This window comes from Salvelinus alpinus, chromosome 3, assembly GCF_045679555.1.
Source record: "Salvelinus alpinus chromosome 3, SLU_Salpinus.1, whole genome shotgun sequence".
NCBI classification, from domain to species: Eukaryota; Metazoa; Chordata; class Actinopteri; order Salmoniformes; family Salmonidae; genus Salvelinus; species Salvelinus alpinus.
Genome location: NC_092088.1, coordinates 58268343 through 58288102, shown reverse-complemented (window position 1 = coordinate 58288102; position 19760 = coordinate 58268343). Strand labels below are relative to the sequence as shown.

At 41.8% G+C, this 19760-nt stretch overlaps 1 protein-coding gene across 2 annotated transcripts in view; it reads left to right on the top strand.

Annotated features, from left to right (window-relative positions):
- Positions 1 to 5467, top strand: part of LOC139571011 (heterogeneous nuclear ribonucleoprotein L-like) — a 63276-nt gene extending 57809 nt beyond the window's left edge. For both annotated transcript variants that reach the window (XM_071393451.1, XM_071393450.1), the window contains exons 9-13: positions 70 to 191; positions 639 to 840; positions 1434 to 1491; positions 1599 to 1697; positions 2310 to 5467. In XM_071393451.1, coding sequence (XP_071249552.1) covers positions 70 to 191; positions 639 to 840; positions 1434 to 1491; positions 1599 to 1697; positions 2310 to 2365 — 537 coding nt within the window. In that variant the 3' untranslated portion in view covers positions 2366 to 5467. The remainder of the gene's footprint in view (positions 1 to 69; positions 192 to 638; positions 841 to 1433; positions 1492 to 1598; positions 1698 to 2309) is intronic.
- Positions 5468 to 19760: the final 14293 nt, after the last annotated feature.

The window sequence follows — 19760 nt, the reverse complement described above, 5'->3', positions numbered from 1 at the left end:
TGTAGCTGAAGGTGTGTGAATCTATTTGAGGATTGCTATGCACATAATGTCTGAAACTGTGTTTGGCAGGTGAAGTTCATGAAGAGTGTCCCAGGCACTGCCCTAGTAGAGATGGGGGATGAGTATGCAGTGGACAGGGCCATCACTCACCTCAACAGCATCAAGGTGTTTGGCAAGAGGCTCAACGTCTGGTGAGTGTCCTTGTTAGTACATTAGAGGGAAGCTGAGGACCTGCGGTATTCAACCACGTAATTAATATTATTGTCTACTAGTATCTTATTACTCTTTCTCTGTTATCAAATCCAATTACCGGTACAGAATCAATGTGTGGGTGTACAGGTTAGTCGAGGTAATTTGTACATGTAGGTAGGGGTCAAGTGACTATGCATAGATAATAAACAGCGAGTAGCAGCAGTGTAAAAACAATGTAAATAGTCTGCGTGACCATTTGATGAATTGTTCAGTAGTCTTATGGCTTGGGGGTAGAAGTTTTTAAGGAGCCTTTTGGACCTGGACTTCAACTCCCTCCCTCTCCATTTCTCTCTTCCTCCTTTTTCCCTCTTCCTCCTTTTTCTCTCTTCCTCCTTTTTCTCTCTCTCTCCCCCTCTCCTCTCCCTCTCTCATCTCCCCCTCTCCAGTGTGTCCAAGCAGCATGCGGTCATCCCCAGCCAGGTGTTTGAGCTGGAGGACGGCAGCAGCAGCTATAAGGACTTTGCCATGACCAGGAACAACCGCTTCACCAGCCAAGGCCAGGCCTCCAAGAACATCATCCAGCCACCCTCTTGTGTGTTGCACTACTACAACGTCCCCCCCTGCATCTCAGAGGACCAGCTACTGAGGGTAGGGGTGTGATAAGGTCTATGGTGGAGAGGGTGTGAGCAGAGGCCTGAACAGAGGCCTGAACAGAGGGGTTGAAGGTCAAGGCTAGGGGATGGGATGTAGGGAGTAAGGTAATGATTAACTCCCAGAAGTCCATCCTTTGTACTGCACTACTGCAAATCCCTCCTGGCATCTGAAAGTACCAGCTGCTGAGGGTATGGCTGGGATGGCAGGGTAGGGTATTGGGAAGGGTTTCTGAGGTTCGTATGGGGTAACGTTTAGCATAGACTCATCCTGTGTGCTGAACTATTACACGCCCCTCCCCCTTTATGAGAGATGCCCAGCTGGATCGTGGGTATGTGGTTGGGATGAGGGTTCATATCTAATATTTTGTCAATAGGGCTAAGAGGTGAAATTAGCCTGCTACTCTTTTGCTGCACAATTAAAATAGCTTGCATAGAAGAAGACGACCGCTGATGGTTCTGCCTGTCACTCACTGTCAAAGATGTTTGTAGTTTGACCGAGAGACTAAAGAGCTCCACCTTGTGGTTGTGGTTAGAACAGAATTATTGTCTCGCAACAACCTTTATCTCAGCTGTTCTTTTTTTTTACAGTTATGCTCAGAGCATGATGTGCCAGGTTTCACCAAGTTCAAGATGTTTGATGCAAAGCGTAAGTTTGGGCTTTTTTAACTTTTTCCATTTGTGTGTGTTCGGCTGTTGAAGGAGTTAAGTGTACTTTCATACTTAAGTTGTCCTTTTCTCCTCTCTTCTTGTCAGCCTCCTCCAAAACCATTTCTGGCTTGTTAGAGTTTGACTCCAAGACACACGCTGTCGAGGTCTTGACCGTCCTAAACCACTACCAGATCAGAATACCAAGTAAGTGACCAGATGGCCTTGCTTTCCTCAACAGTGACCGCATACTAGCACCAAACACTCAACCGTTAGTAGTCACTCTCAGCATGAGAACTGATAGTGCCACATACAGTCGGAGAAATGCCCATAAAATTGGATTCAGACCAAACTTACATGAAGACCTGAAGATAATATATATATCTTTCCTGGGTGAAATAGCATGAGGGAAATGTTATAAAATCCAAAAGGGGAGAAAGCTGTAAATGCTGTCTGTTCTAGCAGCAGGTGGTTATTTTTTACATTATTTCTGTGTTGGTTGGCACCACAGGTGTTTCAGCCTGGCCCTGTGGAATCAGTCGCTATCAGAGAGGGAGATTAGATGTGTGTGTGTGTGTGCTTGTGTGTGTGTGCTTGAAGTGAGATAGAGGGAGCACACTAGGACAGGAGTCTGCACCATCTGCCGCACACCTTTTCTCTTCCCAGACCGGACTTAACGCTCCCATCTTCAGAATTCTCACTGCCAATGTCCCCTGTCCCCAGCAGAGTGTGCACGTGTGTGGGCATGCCATATGATCATGTGTGTTTGTTTATGTGTGTGTAGTATGTGTGTAACCTCGTGTGTCTGACCTTTTCCAGATGGCTCTAACCCCTACACCCTGAAGCTGTGCTTCTCCACGTCCTCTCACCTCTAAAGACCACAGGACCAGTGCACCAGCAGGAGAGGGAGAGATGAGATGGAGATGGAGAGAAGGCGAGAGAAAGAGAAGCGATGGGACTGGGAGGGACAGACTACTAAGCTGACAAGACTGATAAAGAGGGCCCTCATCCAGACTGACTGGCTCCTCTTGAAGTGGAGAAGACTACTGAAACACAGACGTGTGAAACACTGGAGATTGCTGAAGAGGTTTTTTTTATCTTGCACCTCTTATTTTGGAGTATTTTTTGTTCTCTTCGTTTTTTGTTTTCTCTGTATAGAGAGAGCCAATCAGAACTAAGATCTGAGAGATGACACCCTGTCTCTTCCCAGCATCCATTGGGGCTGAGCATGGTACCTTAACAGGTGACACCTGAAAAGACTTGTTGTGGACAGAATGAGATGACTTGTTCATTTTTGCATTGTGTTTGAAGACTGGATAGAGGACATCTATTATGCCGATGCTGGTGAAGATTATCCAAGATGGTCGCCATATTTATGGGTTGACAGCGCTGCTTTTATGCTCAGCACATTCAGTTGAGCAGCAAAAACTCAGTCGGTACTTCAGTGAAACAATGTGTCAATATGAATTTTAAATCACACTGTAATATGTATAGAACTGAAATGGAAGTTCTGTTATGGAGGGGTGGGACGGGGGAAGGGGTAATATCTATCTTATTTGAAGACATTGTGTCAGCAGGTGTTTTGCTTTGGAGTGGACTGTTTAATGACGCGTTTGTACGATGTTTACACATGAAGAGCCCATGGTCTGTGTAGTATGTCAGTGTTTTGGGGCACTCTGTTTGAGTGTTAGTACTGTGTTAGTATCATGGCTCGCCTGCACTGGTTCAGTGTCAGTAGTTTTGCACATTCAGATTGTTTTAGTGTTTAGTGGCACGCCGATATGTCTTATGTTCACAAATGGCTGTATCCAGAATCATTGTACATCATCCCTAGCTCTTTTCCTGATCAATTAGCAAATATAGCAACAATGTTATAGAGATATGTTTTATTTTTAATCCCTCAAATACCTAAGGTTATTTGGGAACAGCCCTGCCAAAGAGGGTAACAAATAATATGATCGTACAAATGCTTTGTACAAGAATTGTGGAATTCCATTTTACTTGCAAAATAAGGAAATGACACGTTAACACCATATTCCATGGGTCTACTCTGTATATTGTACTGTATAATGTGAGCAAATACATAGGTGTTATTCAAACCTTTCTGCAAGTAGCAGATTGTAGTATTTGCCACTACAGTGAAGGGTAATCCAGGCATCAGGATCAGGGGTTGGTTGGATCTGGATGCATGCTGTGAGCGTGACACTCATTAAACATTTAGCAGTCTTCAGATCCTCTTACATCTTTATGATTCGATAATTGTTCCACATCGTGAGTTACATTTCAAAAGGCTTGAGTTACCATAAACAGCAGTCTTGTGCTTCGTTTAATGGTATCATCAAACGTAAGGAGGGTCTTAAATTCTCACTACACGCATGTTCAGATAGGTAGTACCCATGATGTCCATGTCTGACTGGTCATTAAATGGCGTTGTGTCTGTGTCTTTGTGGTGGATTTTGTGTTTGAGTTTGGTAATCTGTGCCAGTGATAGTCAATGGAGTGACACCAGAATAAAATCTTCATAAACACTACTGATTGTGTAGTCTCCAGCCCTATGAGTTTAGAGAACACACTCCCACCAATCCTCTTAAACAAACTTCAGAGGATCCCTCTGCCCACAAATGTATCTCTGAGGGCATAACTTGTAAAAATAGAATACTGCAGCCTTTTGGCTTTCAAGAGCCACATTGTCAAAAAAGGAAAATGGGTTCACACAGCGAAAGCTTTACTTTTCATGACTTGAGAAAACATAGATGTACATTTAGATGTGGAGAGAGCTGGTTGGGAGGATGGGACAAAAGAAGAGGTAATGGAAGGATGGAAACGGAGGCATACACACACAGTAACATTATTCATGCTAATTATTTTTCCTTTCAGATGAGATACTGTACACAGCTAGTGACATGTACTGAAATAACAAACACGTCTTGCTCTCTTAACTGAAAAACCAAGAAAAATATAAACTTATACAAACCCAAGTGGGCACACAACTCACAAACACCTCTCTCCACCCCCACACAATCTCTCTCTTTCACACTCCAGCCTGGTCTCTACCCACAACTTTAGAGAATGTTCCCTTCAGTCTCATTAGGTCATTAACTAACGTTTTCATAGAAATGTTCCCGTGATGTGCAAGGAGAGTTTCAAACAGACCATTCCCTTAATGTCAAATAGAATTTTCTCAGAACATGGTTACCATGTTCACAGAACTTAAGATATTAATGTTATAGACACATTTCATGGGAACGTTGCAAGACCATTCATGTGTCCAGTTTTCTGAGGGTTAGGAGAATATTCCATCAACATCCCACCAAACATACACAGAACATGGTTGCCATGTTGTCAGAACATAAGATATTAATGTTCTAGACATGTTTGATGGGAACGTTGCAAGAACATTTGTGTTTCCAGTTTTCTGTGGGTTAGAAGAACATTCCATCAACATCCCACCAAACATACACAGAACAGGCTTGCCATGTTCTCCGAATAAAAAATATGAATGTTCTAGACACGTTTCACAGGAACGTTGCAAGAGAATGTATGTGTCCCAAGAAAATGTCTTTACACATCACTGTTACCAAGCCAATCAATGCCCTGATTAATGAACCACTGATCCGTTCATAGCTCTTTGTCTGTTGGCGAGGGATAGTTTTTAACATACAGCCTTTTAAACTTACGCATTTGACACACGATTGCATTGTGCATGTTCATTTATACAGTAATTATTCTTCAACATGTCCTCACCTATGATTTAAAGTCACAACCTCTTGGTTCATGGTATTCTGATCCTTCTGCTACGCCACCATGTCCATGTCAGGTATCAGTTAGTCTGGCTATTCTCTCATCATTGATTTTATTAACTTATTTCAACAATTTAAGGGCTTTCCGTATAGTTGTCTAATTTTGGTGGGGCATATCAACCTGTTTTAATGATACTCCTGAATCACTATGATCAATAAACTATTTTCTTGAGTGTACTTTTAACAGAGCTGAGATTTACTTCAAAGTGTATTCACCCTATTGCTTACACCTATCAAGTTGTTACAGATCTACACAAGTGCCTACTGTAGGAAGGAGGGGTTAGGGCAGTGTTTCCCAAACTCGGTCCTAGGTACCCCAAGGGCTGCACGTTCTGGTTTTTGCCCTAGCACTACACAGCTGATTCAAATAATCATCTAATTATCAAGCTTTGATCATTTGAATCAGCTGTGTAATGCCAGGGCAAAAACCAAAACGTGCAGCCCTTGGGGTACCTAGGACCGAGTTTGGGAAATATTGGGTTAGGTTTTCTTCTAGACAGAGCCTAACTACACTGTCCCAATAAGCACATTCCCTACAGATATCCTTATTAGGACAGTGAATAGGGTGTTTGGTATTGGTGGCCTGGGTTTGAGACCTGCTAGGGGAGTCACCCTACTCTCACATTCTTAGAAATACATACTGAACAAAAATATAAACGCATCATGTGAAGTGCAGGTCTCATTTGTCATGAGCTGAAATAGAAGATCCATAAAATGTTCCATATGCACAAAAAGCTTATTTCTCTCAAATGTTGTGCACAAATTAGTTTATATCACTGTTAGTGAGCATTTCTCCTTTGCCAAGATAATCCACTCACCTGACAGGTGTGGCATATCAAGAAGCTGATTAAACAGCATTATCATTACACAGGTGCACCTTGTGCTGGGGGGGCAATAAAAGGCCACACTAAAATTTGCACTTTTGTCACACAACACAATGCCACAGATGTCTCAAGTTTTGAGGGAGCGTGCAGTTGGCATGCTGACTGCAGGAATGTCCAACAGAGCTGTTGCCAGATAATATAATGTTAATTTTTCTTCAACAATAAGTTGTTTTAAAGAATTTGGCAGTACATCCAACTGGCCTCACAACCGCGGCGCTGAGGAGTATTTATGTCTGTAATAAAGCCCTTTTTGTGGGAAAGGAAAAAAACTGGTTGGGTTTGGCTCTCCAGTGGGTGGACCTATGCCCTACCAGGCCCACCCATGGCTGTGCCCCTGCCCAGTCGTGAAATCCGTAGATGAAGTCCTAATGAATGTATTTCAATTGATTGATTTCCTTCTATGAACTGTAACTCAGTAAAATCTTGGAAATTGTTTCATGTTGCGTTTATATTTTTGTTTAGTATATGTTAATGTCATTAATGATGTTTTGAATTGCATTTATCAGACATTTTGATTGTTTATATGGAAATTTCATTAGAAATTTGAAATATTATTTATGCTTCTTTGTTTATAGATTCCTCCTCTTTCACACATTTATGGAACTTTGGCTACCAGCTTTGTGTCTTTTGTGCACAACCTCCAGAAGCTTGATCAGGTTTGATGTGTTTCTGGACGAAGAAATCAACGCTGTCTTTGCGGAGTTTGCATTTGACTAAAATGTTGTTCTCTTTCTCCTCGATTAACTCAAAATAATGGGAGCATTTACACAAGGAAAAGGTTAAGAGAGGTAATTGTAACGTTGAGAGTCGGGATGCAAGTTCAGGGAGTGAATACATTTAATAAATAAACAAAACAAGAAACACAAACAGCGCACCGACAAGAAACAGAAACAATGACGACAGGGGAAGAAACCAAAGGGAGTGACATATAAAGGGCAGGTAATCAAGGAGGTGATGGAGTCCAGGTGAGTGTCATTATGCGCAAATGCACGCAACGCTGGTGGCAGGCGTGCGCCATAAACGAGCAGCCCGGTGACCGAGGCCGGAGAGGGAGCACACGGGACAGTAATACAGCTGCCATCTTTCTTAGATTTTTTTTAGCTTGATAGCCTATTGGAAATGAGTTAGACTACAGCACGAATTTCGTTAGCATGAGACAAGGCTTTAATAAATCATGTATATATATCTCGCATGTAGAGATATGTTTCTGAAAGTAATACACTGGTTACTTGAAAAACTAACTGTAATAATATTACAATATTTGAAGACAGTAAATTACTCAGTTACTCATAAAAATAATAAAACTGTAAGTAATATATTGCCCCCAACATTGGTCCCAAGTGATTCTGTTGCAATTTGTCTATTTTTCCACATTAAAACTTGGAGATGGAACTCTGTGTTGTGTATTATTTTGGCATAACTGGCATCATCATTGCTTTAATGGCAAATGTGAGAAAGTTCAGACATGCTATTGTGCTACTGTAAATAAATACATTTCTGATATTCTGAGAATATGGCAACCATATTCTGGGTATGTTTCTGTCAGAAGCAACACTATGATGAGAGCGGATGTCATTCCTTATCATAGATGTGTTTGTTCTAGATGGTATATGTGATGTGGATTTCAAAAAGACGATAGAGAGTTCTCTTTTAGATGCTCAGCTATCTGAAATAATACTGATTCCCAGGAGCGGTGCGTGGGTAAAATCACTTGGAAATGGATAATTGCATTGCTTGCTCTATAACCTGTTAATTCAAATGACTTGCGACCGTGATATATAGGCCTAAAGGCCGAAACAATAAGACACAGTGGCAGAATAAATTCAAACACACCTTTGTTTTATCACAAAACCGGATAGCAACCTCTGTCCAATGGAGTCCACAAGGCATATTGCATGTACAATAACAGACAGTTACATGGCCTACAGTATGGTCAAGCAAGTTAATGTTTCTGACATTTTCGGACCACTAAACAACTATTGATTCTGAACCACAGAGTTACCGCAAGTCGCAAGAAAACAGGATCTGCCTCCACTATTCCAGCACCATTTCAACTTCAACATTTCAACATCATCAAATCACCTAGTCTATTACAGTGACAACTAAAAGATACCAAAAACTATTTAGTCCAATCCACATACAGTGGGGAGAAAAAGTATTTGGATACACTGCCGATTTTGCAGGTTTTCCTACTTACAAAGCATGTAATCTGTAATTTTTTATCATAGGTACACTTCAACTGTGAGAGACGGAATCTAAACAAAAATCCAGAAAATCACATTGTATGATTTTTAAGTAATTAATTTGCATTTTATTGCATGACATAAGTATTTGATACATCAGAAAAGCAGAACTTAATATTTGGTACAGAAACCTTTGTTTGCAATTACAGAGATCATACGTTTCCTGGAGTTCTTGACCAGGTTTGCACACACTGCAGCAGGGATTTTGGCCCACTCCTCCATACAGACCTTCTCCAGATCCTTCAGGTTTCGGGGCTGTCGCTGGGCAATACGGACTTTCAGCTCCCTCCAAAGATTTTCTATTGGGTTCAGGTCTGGAGACTGGCTAGGCCACTCCAGGACCTTGAGATGCTTCTTATGGAGCCACTCCTTAGTTGCCCTGGCTGTGTGTTTCGGGTTGTTGTCATGCTGGAAGACCCAGCCACGACCCATCTTCAATGCTCTTACTGAGGGAAGGAGGTTGTTGGCCAAGATCTCGCGATACATGGCCCCATCCATCCTCCCCTCAATACGGTGCAGTCGTCCTGTCCCCTTTGCGGAAAAGCATCCCCAAAGAATGATGTTTCCACCTCCATGCTTCACGGTTGGGATGGTGTTCTTGGGTTGTACTCATCCTTCTTCTTCCTCCAAACACGGCGAGTGGAGTTTAGACCAAAAAGCTCTATTTTTGTCTCATCAGACCACATGACCTCCTCCCATTCCTCCTCTGGATCATCCAGATGGTCATTGGCAAACTTCAGACGGGCCTGGACATGCGCTAGCTTGAGCAGGGGGACCTTGCGTGCGCTGCAGGATTTTAATCCATGACGGCGTAGTGTGTTACTAATGGTTTTCTTTGAGACTGTGGTCCCAGCTCTCTTCAGGTCATTGACCAGGTCCTGTCGTGTAGTTCTGGGCTGATCCCTCACCTTCCTCATGATCATTGATGCCCCACGAGGTGAGATCTTGCATGGAGCCCCAGACCGAGGGTGATTGACCGTCATCTTGAACTTCTTCCATTTTCTAATAATTGCGCCAACAGTTGTTGCCTTCTCACCAAGCTGCTTGCCTATTGTCCTGTAGCCCATCCCAGCCTTGTGCAGGTCTACAATTTTATCCCTGATGTCCTTACACAGCTCTCTGGTCTTGGCCATTGTGGAGAGGTTGGAGTCTGTTTAATTGAGTGTGTGGACAGGTGTCTTTTATACAGGTAACGAGTTCAAACAGGTGCAGTTAATACAGGTAATGAGTGGAGAACAGGAGTGCTTCTTAAAGAAAAACTAACAGGTCTGTGAGAGCCGGAATTCTTACTGGTTGGTAGGTTTTCAAATACTTATGTCATGCAATAAAATGCAAATTAATTACTTAAAAATCATACAATGTGATTTTCTGGATTTTTGTTTAGATTCCGTCTCTCACAGTTGAAGTGATGATAAAAATGACAGACCTTTACATGCTTTGTAAGTAGGAAAACCTGCAAAATCGGCAGTGTATCAAATATTTGTTCTCCCCACTGTAAGTTAAATATGATGTGGCTGTCCATGGTTCTGTGTGTGTGTGTGTGTGTGTGTGTGTGTGTGTGTGTGTGTGTGTGTGTGTGTGTGTGTGTGTGTGTGTGTGTGTGTGTGTGTGTGTGTGTGTGTGTGTGTGTGTGTGTGTGTGTGTGTGTGTGTGTGTGTGCGTGCGCAAGTAGAGAAACATGGTGACTCACCCTACTTGTAGAGAAATGTCAATGCCATCCTCCTCTCTTTCATGTTGACGAAACGGTCTATCCCTCTGTCATAGAGTACACGGTTTTATTTTTTGTTGTCCAAGGCTACCTGGCTAAAATGCTTGCTCGCTAGCCTAACTTCCATTTATGGGCAACGTTAGCTAGTTAACATTAGCCTTCTACATCTAGCTATATATTGAACTTCCATCCTCTCAGGCCAGGGGCACAACAATGTATGAATTAATGGTTGGATCAGAATCGCTGTTATAATCATTGCCCAGTCCCGAGAATTAAGTAAAACCACAAGTCCAAATCCCTGTCTCCATCCATGGCCCTGGGTCTGAACCCCATCCTGTGTAACTGGGTCCTGGACTTCCTGATGGGCCGCCCCCAGGTGGTGAAGGTAGGAAACAACACCTCCACTGGGGCCCCACAAGGACGCATGCTCAGCCATCTCCTGTACTCCCTGTTCACCCATGACTGCGTGGCCAAGCACGCCTCCAACTCAATCATCAAGTTTGCAGACGACACAACAGTAGTAGGCCTGATTACCAACAATGATGAGACAGCCTACAGGGAGGAGGTGCGGGCCTTGGGAGTGTGGTTCCAGGAAAATAACCTCTCATCCAACGTCAACAAAACAAAGGAGCTGATCGTGGATTTCAGCAAACAGCAGAGGGAGCACCCCCCCTATCCACATCAACAGGACCGCAGTGGAGAAGGTGGAAAGCTTCAAGTTCCTCGGTGTACACATCACTGACAAACTGAAATGGTCCACCCACACAGACAGTGTGGTGAAGAAGGGTCAACAGCGCCACTTTAACCTCAGGATGCTAAAGAAATGTGACTTGTCACCTAAAACTCTCACAAACTTTTACAGATGCACAATTGAGAGCATCCTATCAGGCTGTATCACTGTCTGGTACAGCAACTACACCGCCCGCAACCGCAGGGATCTCCAGAGGGTGGTGTGGTCTGCCCAACGCATCACCGGGGGCAAACTACCTGCCCTCCAGGACACATACAGCACCAGATGTCACAGGAAGAGCAAAAAGCTCATCAAGGACATCAACCACCCGAGCTACAGCCTGTTCACCCAACTATCATCCAGAAGGTGAGGTCAGTACAGGTGCATCAAAGCTGAGACTGAAAAACAGCTTCTATCTCAAGGCCATCAGACTGTTAAATAGCCATCACTAGCACATTAGAGGCTGCTGCCCTATATAGATAGACTTGAAATCATCACTGGCCACTTTAATAATGTTTACATATTTTGCATTACACATGTCATATATATATATATATATATATATATATATATATATATATATATATACTGTATTCTATCCTATTCTACAGTATCTTAGTCTATGCCACTCTGACATTGCTCGCCCAAATATTTATTTTTCTTAATTTCATTCCTTTACTTTAGATTTGTGTGTATTGTGTGTATTGTTGTGAAATTGTTAGATATTACTTCTTAGAAATTACTGCACTGTTAGAGCTAGAAACACAAGCTTTTCGCTACACCCACAATATAATCTGCTAAACACATATATGTGACAAATAAAATTGGATTTGATTTGATTTAGGAAAGGGACAATTTTAGCTAGCTGGCTAGCTAGCCACTGGAGGACAACAACAGAGATGCAACAATTCAAGTTTATCTGTCAATGATGTATGCTCTCAATGGGATTTGATAGGAGTGATGCCAAATCCAAGCTGGCTTCCCTTGACAATTGTCTTTGGTGTGCCAGGACTATTCACAGTTGAGCTCAACGCTGATTGGCAACTTGTTTGGTCATACTCGTTTGGACCTGACAGCATCAAATAGATGGCTTACACATAGAAAGACAGAGAGGCGCTGTTTTGCTCGCCCGGATGCTTTCTCCTGTGAGATGCATTCAATCTCTTGTAAATTGTAGGAAAATTATGAAACACAGAGAGACAAAAAAAAATAAAAATGTATTGGTGCATTTTGGGGAAGCCTGGCTACCTTTGGCATCCATGAATGCATGCCACTGCTGATCTCCATCTTTCTAGATCAGATAGGTGTGTTGTAACTGTTGCCAAATAATGATGTAAACATATATTGCTAAGAATGTGAGAGTAGGGTGACTCCCCTAGCAGGTCTCAAACCCAGGCCACCAGCACCAATGACCAACACCCTAACCACTGTCCTAAAATGAGCTATCTTTAGGGCATGTGCTTATTGGGCCAGTATAGTTAGGTACTGTCTAGAAGAAACCCTAACCCCTCCTCCCTAGGCACTTGTGTAGACCTGAAACAACTTGATAGGTGTAAGCAATAAGATGAATGCACTTTGAAGTAAATATCAGCTCTGTTAAAAGTACACAAGAAAAACTCTTATTGATGATAGTGATTCAAAAGTATCATTAAAACGGGTTAATATGCCCCACCAAAAGTAGACAACTATACAGAAATCCCTTAAATTGTTTAAATAAGACAATCAAATCAATGATGAGAGAGAAGTCAAATTAACTGGTAACTGACACAGACATGGTGGCGTAGCAGGAAAATCTGAGTAGCGTGAACAAGGAGAATATGAGTTCAAATCCCAGATGAGGACATGTTGAAGAATAGTGATTGTATAAATGAACTTGCAGAATGTAATCATGTGTCAAATATGTCAAGTTAAAAACACTGTGTGTGAATATTCCTAATCTTGCCAACAGACAAAGAGCTGTGAATGGATCAGTAGTTCACCAATCATGGCCTTGGCAAGATGTAATTGTTTGGGGGAAAGAATATTTACTGACTGATACAAAGAAATGTTTTTATGAAACGTGTCTAGAACATTAATATCTTATATTGTGAAAACATGGCAACCATGTTCTGTGTATGTTTGGTGGGATGTTGATGGAATATTCTCCTAACCCTCAGAAAACTGGACACATGAATGGTCTTGCAACACCCCATGAAACATGTCAGAAACATTAATATCTTATATTCTGAGAACATGGCAACCATGTTCTGAGTATGTTTGATGTGACGTTGATGTAATGCGCTCCTAACCCCCAGAAAACTGATGTATTTGATACCATTCCACTGATTCCGCTCCAGCTGTTACCACAAGCCTGTCCCCCCCCCCCCCAATTATGGTGCCAACAACCTCATGTTCTTGCAACGTCCCTTAAACGTGTTTAGAACATTAATGTTGTATATTCTTAGAAAATGGTAACCACATTGTAGATAATTTATGTTTGACATTAAGGGAATGTTCTCCTAACTTTACCACCAAAACATGCTACAAATGTTCTCAGAAGGTTTTTGCTAACATAGATAGAATGTTCCACCTAACTAACAAAAAACTGGACACTCAAACATTAGGGGAACATTATGTGTTACATTACAAAAATGTTGTTCGCTGGGTAGTTTTGCTGCACACTCATTTTATTTTATTATTATTTTTTAATTATTAAAATCACCCCTGGTACCCAGTAACCCGTTGGGGGGTGCTGGTCTCTCTAGTGACCCTCTAAATTAACAGCGCCTGTTGCTGTCCCTGTGTGGGTCTCTCATATTTCTCTAGCCTGCTGCGACACTCTAAGAATAGAAGTAAAACAGATTAGAGCCTGAGCCTCTCTCTGCTGAGGCCTTTTCTAGTTCCCTGATTTTCTTTATTTAGCCACTGACCCACTCATCATTTCTCCTTGGAACGCAGTGCAGGTCAAAGACTCATTAGCATATTAAGGCTGTATGCATGTTTTTATCATCACTGGGTCTTATGGTCAGCACTTCAAGTATTATGAGTGATATACATAAGGATTTAGGAGGAAGATATTAGCTATGAACTTACACAGACTTCACTAGAGCACAGAGAGGGACTCCAATGAGGAAGTCAAAATTAGCACAGATGTCCTTCAGCTCTATGTGGCCCAGTTTTATAGGGGAGCCAGACCTATCTACGTAAACAGGTGCCGTTGAGCCCAGAGATACACAATGAGATCCTTGTCTCTTCATACAGTAGATTCCCAGTAACCAATCCATTGTGATTCTAGCCTCATGTGCAAGGCTTGATGGCTCTCCTGTAAGCTGACAGCTAGCTCTAGTTCTCTGTACCTGAAAACCACACATGACATTTTATAACTGCAGAGGAGCATGTTACACATGGAAGAAGTCCTTCAGGAGAACCAAGAAGCCACATTTAATCCTGGGATAGGCTCAGTTGTCCTGGCCTTTGGGTGTGCGTAGGCATATGTGTGTGTTTATCACGTGTGTGTGTTTACTGTATCCTGAGAGTGTGTGTTGGTCCATTGCCACCTGCCCGGATACCCGACCGCAGTCTTTATCTTGGGTTGAGTAAATCTTTTATAGCACTGTGAGGGGTTATTTGAGGGCAGCTGTGAATCCCACCTTGAGCCATCCGGTGGACAGTCATACCTCGCCAGTCCAGCATCACAAACCAGTGAGGTCTGGTCATGACCTTGTCACATACTGTAGGTCTTAAGCCTGTGCACTACAACTGCGGTAAACTGTATGCGTTTCGGCAGAAGTTCATTAATTTCAGAGGCAATCCGCACAGCTGCGACTCATCTGCCAGGTTGCGGTGTGTGCAGTATGTCGCAGGTGTTGGATTTTTCCAACTTGTGCGTTGCTTTGCAATGCGGTATCAGAAACAAAGTAGATAAGCCACTGCAGAAGGTGCTAATGTGTAGCGTGATCCTTTTTGTTGTAATGCGGCACAAGGATTGCGATGATTACGCAAAATGTACCGTACGCCAACGTAGTGATGCATCCTGTGTGCACGCAGCGTTACAGTGTGTGCGGCAATGCAGACTTTGTATGAACAGGGTCAAGCTGGGCCCTAGTGTCAAAGAGGACTACTGTAGGTAAGTGAATGGGTTGGTACAGCTTTAAGGAGAAATATTCACTTCCTAATAACCCTCTGCCCAACTTTTAATGAACTCATTTATATAACTCCCATGAAACCTGGAGAGAGAGCCAAGTTCAAGCCCTGCCAATACAAACACACTATCTGACAAATTAGGCTACGAAAGCAAGTTTGTGGAAGTCTGACTAGCTCCAATTAATCAAATAGAGGGTTATCTTGTGCTTATTCTTTTTATTGTGTCAGTGTTGAAGGATTATAATGCATATGTCTCACATTTTGCAAAACACTCACACCTATTCATTACATTATGGACCTCCACACCTACCACTTACTGTACAGTGACTGATCATCACATTTAGCATGCCCTTCTGTGTCACCTCTCCTATTCAGAATGAATTTATGACGGAGGTTTGTCCTTGCCCTTGTTTTTTTCCACAAGAGAAGAAATCGAGCGTGAACACGAACAATAGCCACAACTATGCCGCATAAAATTCAACATAGTTGGGAACAGATTTTCGATGTCCCAATACCATGGTATTTGGTCTATGGACTGATAAACAAAACAACAATTGATGGATCAATTTGTTCTTTTCAATATAAGCTATTATATGAAATGATCGCTACAAAAAGAACGCTCAGTATGTGGGGCATTAAACAGTCAGACCGGTGCAGACTCTGCCACGTGGAAACAGAATCAATAGAGCCTCTCTTTTGGTAGGCTGCTGTCCATCGGTTGCTTTTTTTGGGAGTCAGGTCCAAGAATGGTTGTTATGTCATCACATCAGGACCTGCAAACTGTATTGTTGGGGGATTTGAAGGACCATAGTCAGTCAACAGGAAATATTGTGATCTTGGGTAAAATGTTTATTTTCAGGGCATTTTCGTCAGAAATGTTGCAGATGGGAAGATTCAAGTCCTTAGCGAGACACCATGGTAGAATGGAGGGATGTATTGCAAGACAAAATATTTTACTGGGGAAGATTGTATTTATCTGTGGCTGTCTGAAGGTTAGAATTCATGAGTGTTGGGATAAATACATAGCCTACATATACACTACAAGTCAAAAGTTTTAGAACACCTACTCATTCAAGGGTTTATCTTTATTTTTACTATTTTCTACATTGTAGAATAATAGTGAAGACATCAAAACTATGAAATAACACATATGGAATCATGTAGTAACCAAAAAAGTGTTAAACAAATCAAAATATATTTTATATTTGAGATTCTTCAAATAGCCACCTTTTGCCTTGATGACAGCTTTGCACACTTGATGACAGTTTTGCAAACAAATGTTTGAGGTCCTCCAATCAGGGGTGAGGGTGGGGCTGTGATTATTGTATGTTTTGCGTTTAGTTATTTATGTTTTGTGTTTTGGTTTCACGCTGTGAGCGGTGTGTGTGCTGGTCCTGGTGGTTATGGGTGCCCTTGCTTCCATGTCCGCCCGGGCGTCGGGCAAGGCTTGGTCCTTCCCGCCCTTGGAAAATCACTTTGGCCAGGGGCTTCACGCTGCTGGCATCACTGGGCGGGTGGCCCGAGCTCACCCACTGAGCAGAGCATCCAAGGATGGGAGCGGCCATTCGTATTGTTTTTCTATTGTATTGTTGTTTTAATTCAAACTTAACAAACATATATATATATTTTTTTTTTAACAATAGCCATCATTCCACACATTTTATTTATTTTGACATGCCATGACTTTGTTGACTTTTAAACAACTGAAGCAAAATTAGGTGAAGACCTGAACAATCTTGAGGGCCAGCTCCTGTTTTATTGTGTTTGTTCTGTTCCACAAGGAGACCATTTCGTCAATCAACGTTACTAGATGCTTACTGTTCTTATCCAAATAGTGATAGCAGGAAGCAGATTATATGAAGTGAGGTAAATAGCAGAATGCACCTCTCAACCAAAGAGTTGTATTGGTTTTTAAAGTGCTTCAATGTGTACTACTACTAACCATAATGGCTAGACAAAGATAAACCGATACAGAATCCAGTCAGCTCCATGGGCTATATACAGTATACACATTTTTCAGTAGACTATGTGATTTCCTTAGTCCCTCTATGGTAGGTCTATGGTAGGTCTACAGAGCTCTCAAGTTCCAACCTCATCCTCTCTGACCTAATTTTCTCCTCAAATTGTCTAGAGAGCAGTGTGAGCAGACGACAGTGATGTAAGTAGATCTAGCAGTTTCTCTCAAGTGCACTGCGGGTACTAGCAATCCTTGGTCTACTCTTCTCTGAAGAATACAAAAGGGTTTATTTCTCTCTCCCCCTCACCACAAACCCCACCTGCCACTGCTGCTAGAATCAATAGGCCAAGTAAAAAATATGGGTACAATTAGAGACAACTTCAGCTTTCAAGTCTTCTCTGGGTGTATATACAGAAGGAACACATACTGTGGTGGTTATGCTATTAGCTGGCCAAAATTAGACTACATGAAGAGTGCAATACTGTTAATATAACCGCGTGTCAGCAACAAAAGAGTGATCAAATTAAGATCCCACACTTGTAGCCTACAGTGCACTCATTTCATTCTCTCCTCTGCCTCTAAAAATGCTCTGCTAAGCCTGAAGCAGTATTCAACCAAACCGAGACTTAATTTCTGTGTGGCCTGGTTTGAATGACCCAGTCTCCTCTGGAACTTCTCATTTGAGAATCACCTCCACATCTGATATTTATGAATGCGAGAAAGGCATTTGGAAACTTGAATAACTAAAGCTATCACTGTGTAGAGTCTAAATAATTTGTATTTTTTAGGAGACTCTACTATTGACATAGACATTAGCCTATATTAGAAATGAGGTATCTAAAATTAAAGCTAACCAAAATAAACAAATAAAGTTCAATTGTCAAAAGCAAATGCTATACCCTACATCAAATTCCTTATAAGTAGCAAACCAGTCAGCACAATTATTATAATACATTTTTTAGGGGTAGATCAGCTTTAATATTGCAGATAGATTGAAGCCTCCATCAATGTAATTGTCTGCATCATTTCCAATGCCACATATATTTTTGGGAAAATACATATACACATACAGTGCCTTCAGAATGTATTCAGACCCCTTGACTTCTTTCACATTACAGACTTATTCTCAAATGGATTCAATTGTTTTTTTTAAGTGAAGTTTGGGATCACTTAGAAATGTCCTTGTTTTTGAAAGAAAAGCTATTTTTTGGTCCATGAAAATAACATCAAATTGATCAAAAATACATTGTTAATGACTATTGTAGCTGGAAACGGCTGATTTTTTCTTGAATATCATATATTCAATGACAGCTTAGGAACAGTAGGTTAACTGCCTTGCTCAGGGGTAGAACAACAGCTTTGTACCGTATCAGCTCGGGGATTTGAACTTGCAACCTCTCGGTTACTAGCCTAACGCTCTAACCACTAGGCTACCCTGCCGCCCATATTCTGTGGACAGATTAAACGAAAGTTGAGTTGTTTGGAAGGAACACACAACACTATGTGTGGAGAAAAAAAGGCACAGCACACCAACATCAAAACCTCATCCCAGCTGTAAAGTATGGTGATGGGAGCATCATGGTTTAGGGCTGCTTTGCTGCCTCAGGGCCTGAACAGCTTGCTATCATCGGTGAAAAAATGTATTCCCAAGACATTTTGCAGGAGAATGTAAGGCTATCTGTCCGCCAATTGAAGCTCAACAGAAGTTGGCTGATGCAACAGGACAACGACCCAAAACACAGAAGTAAATCAACAACAGAATGGCTTCAACAGAAGAAAATACGCCTTCTAGAGTGGCCCAGTCAGAGTCCTGACCTCAACCCGATTTCAAATGCTGTGGCATGACCTCGAGAGCGGTTCACACCAAACATCCCAAGAATATTTCTAAACTGAAACAGTTTTGTAAAGATGAAAGGTCCAAAATTCCTCCTGACCATTGTGCAGGTCTGATCCGCAAATTCAGAAAATGTTTGGTTGAGTTTATTGCTGCCAAAGGAGGGTCAACCAGTTATTAAATCCAAAGGTTCACATATTTTATCCATCCTACACTGTGAATGTTTACAAGGTGTGTTCAATAAAGACATGAAAACGTATAATTTTTAGTGTGTTATTAGTTTAAGCAGACTGTGTTTGTCTATTGTTGTGACTTAGATGAAGATCAGATCAAATTTTATGACCAATTTATGCAGAAATCCAGGTAATTCCAAAGGGTTCACATACTTTTTCTTGCCAATGTATATATATATATATATATATATATGAACTCAGCAAAAAAAAGAAACGTCCCTTTTTCAGGACCCTGTCTTTCAAAGATAATTCGTAAAAATCTAAATAACTTCACAGATCTTCATTGTAAAGTGTTTAAATACTGTTTCCCATGCTTGTTCAATGAACCATAAACAATTAATGAACATGCACCTGTGGAACGGTCGTTAAGACACTAACAGCTTACAGATGGTAGGCAATTAAGGTCACAGTTATGAAAACTTAGGACACTAAAGAGGCCTTTCTACTGACTCTGGAAAAACACCAAAAGAAAGATGCCCAGGGTCCCTGCTCATCTGAGTGAACGTGCCTTTGGTATGCTGCAAGGAGGCATGAGGACTGCAGATATGGCCAGGGCAATAAATTGCAATGTCCGTACTGTGAGACGCCTAAGACAGTGCTACAGGGAGACAGGACGGACAGCTGATCGTCCTCGCAGTGGCAGACCACGTGTAACAACACCTGCACAGGATCGGTACATCCGAACATCACACCTGCGGGACAGGTATAAGATGGCAACAACAACTGCCCGAGGTACACCAGGAACGCACAATCCCTCCA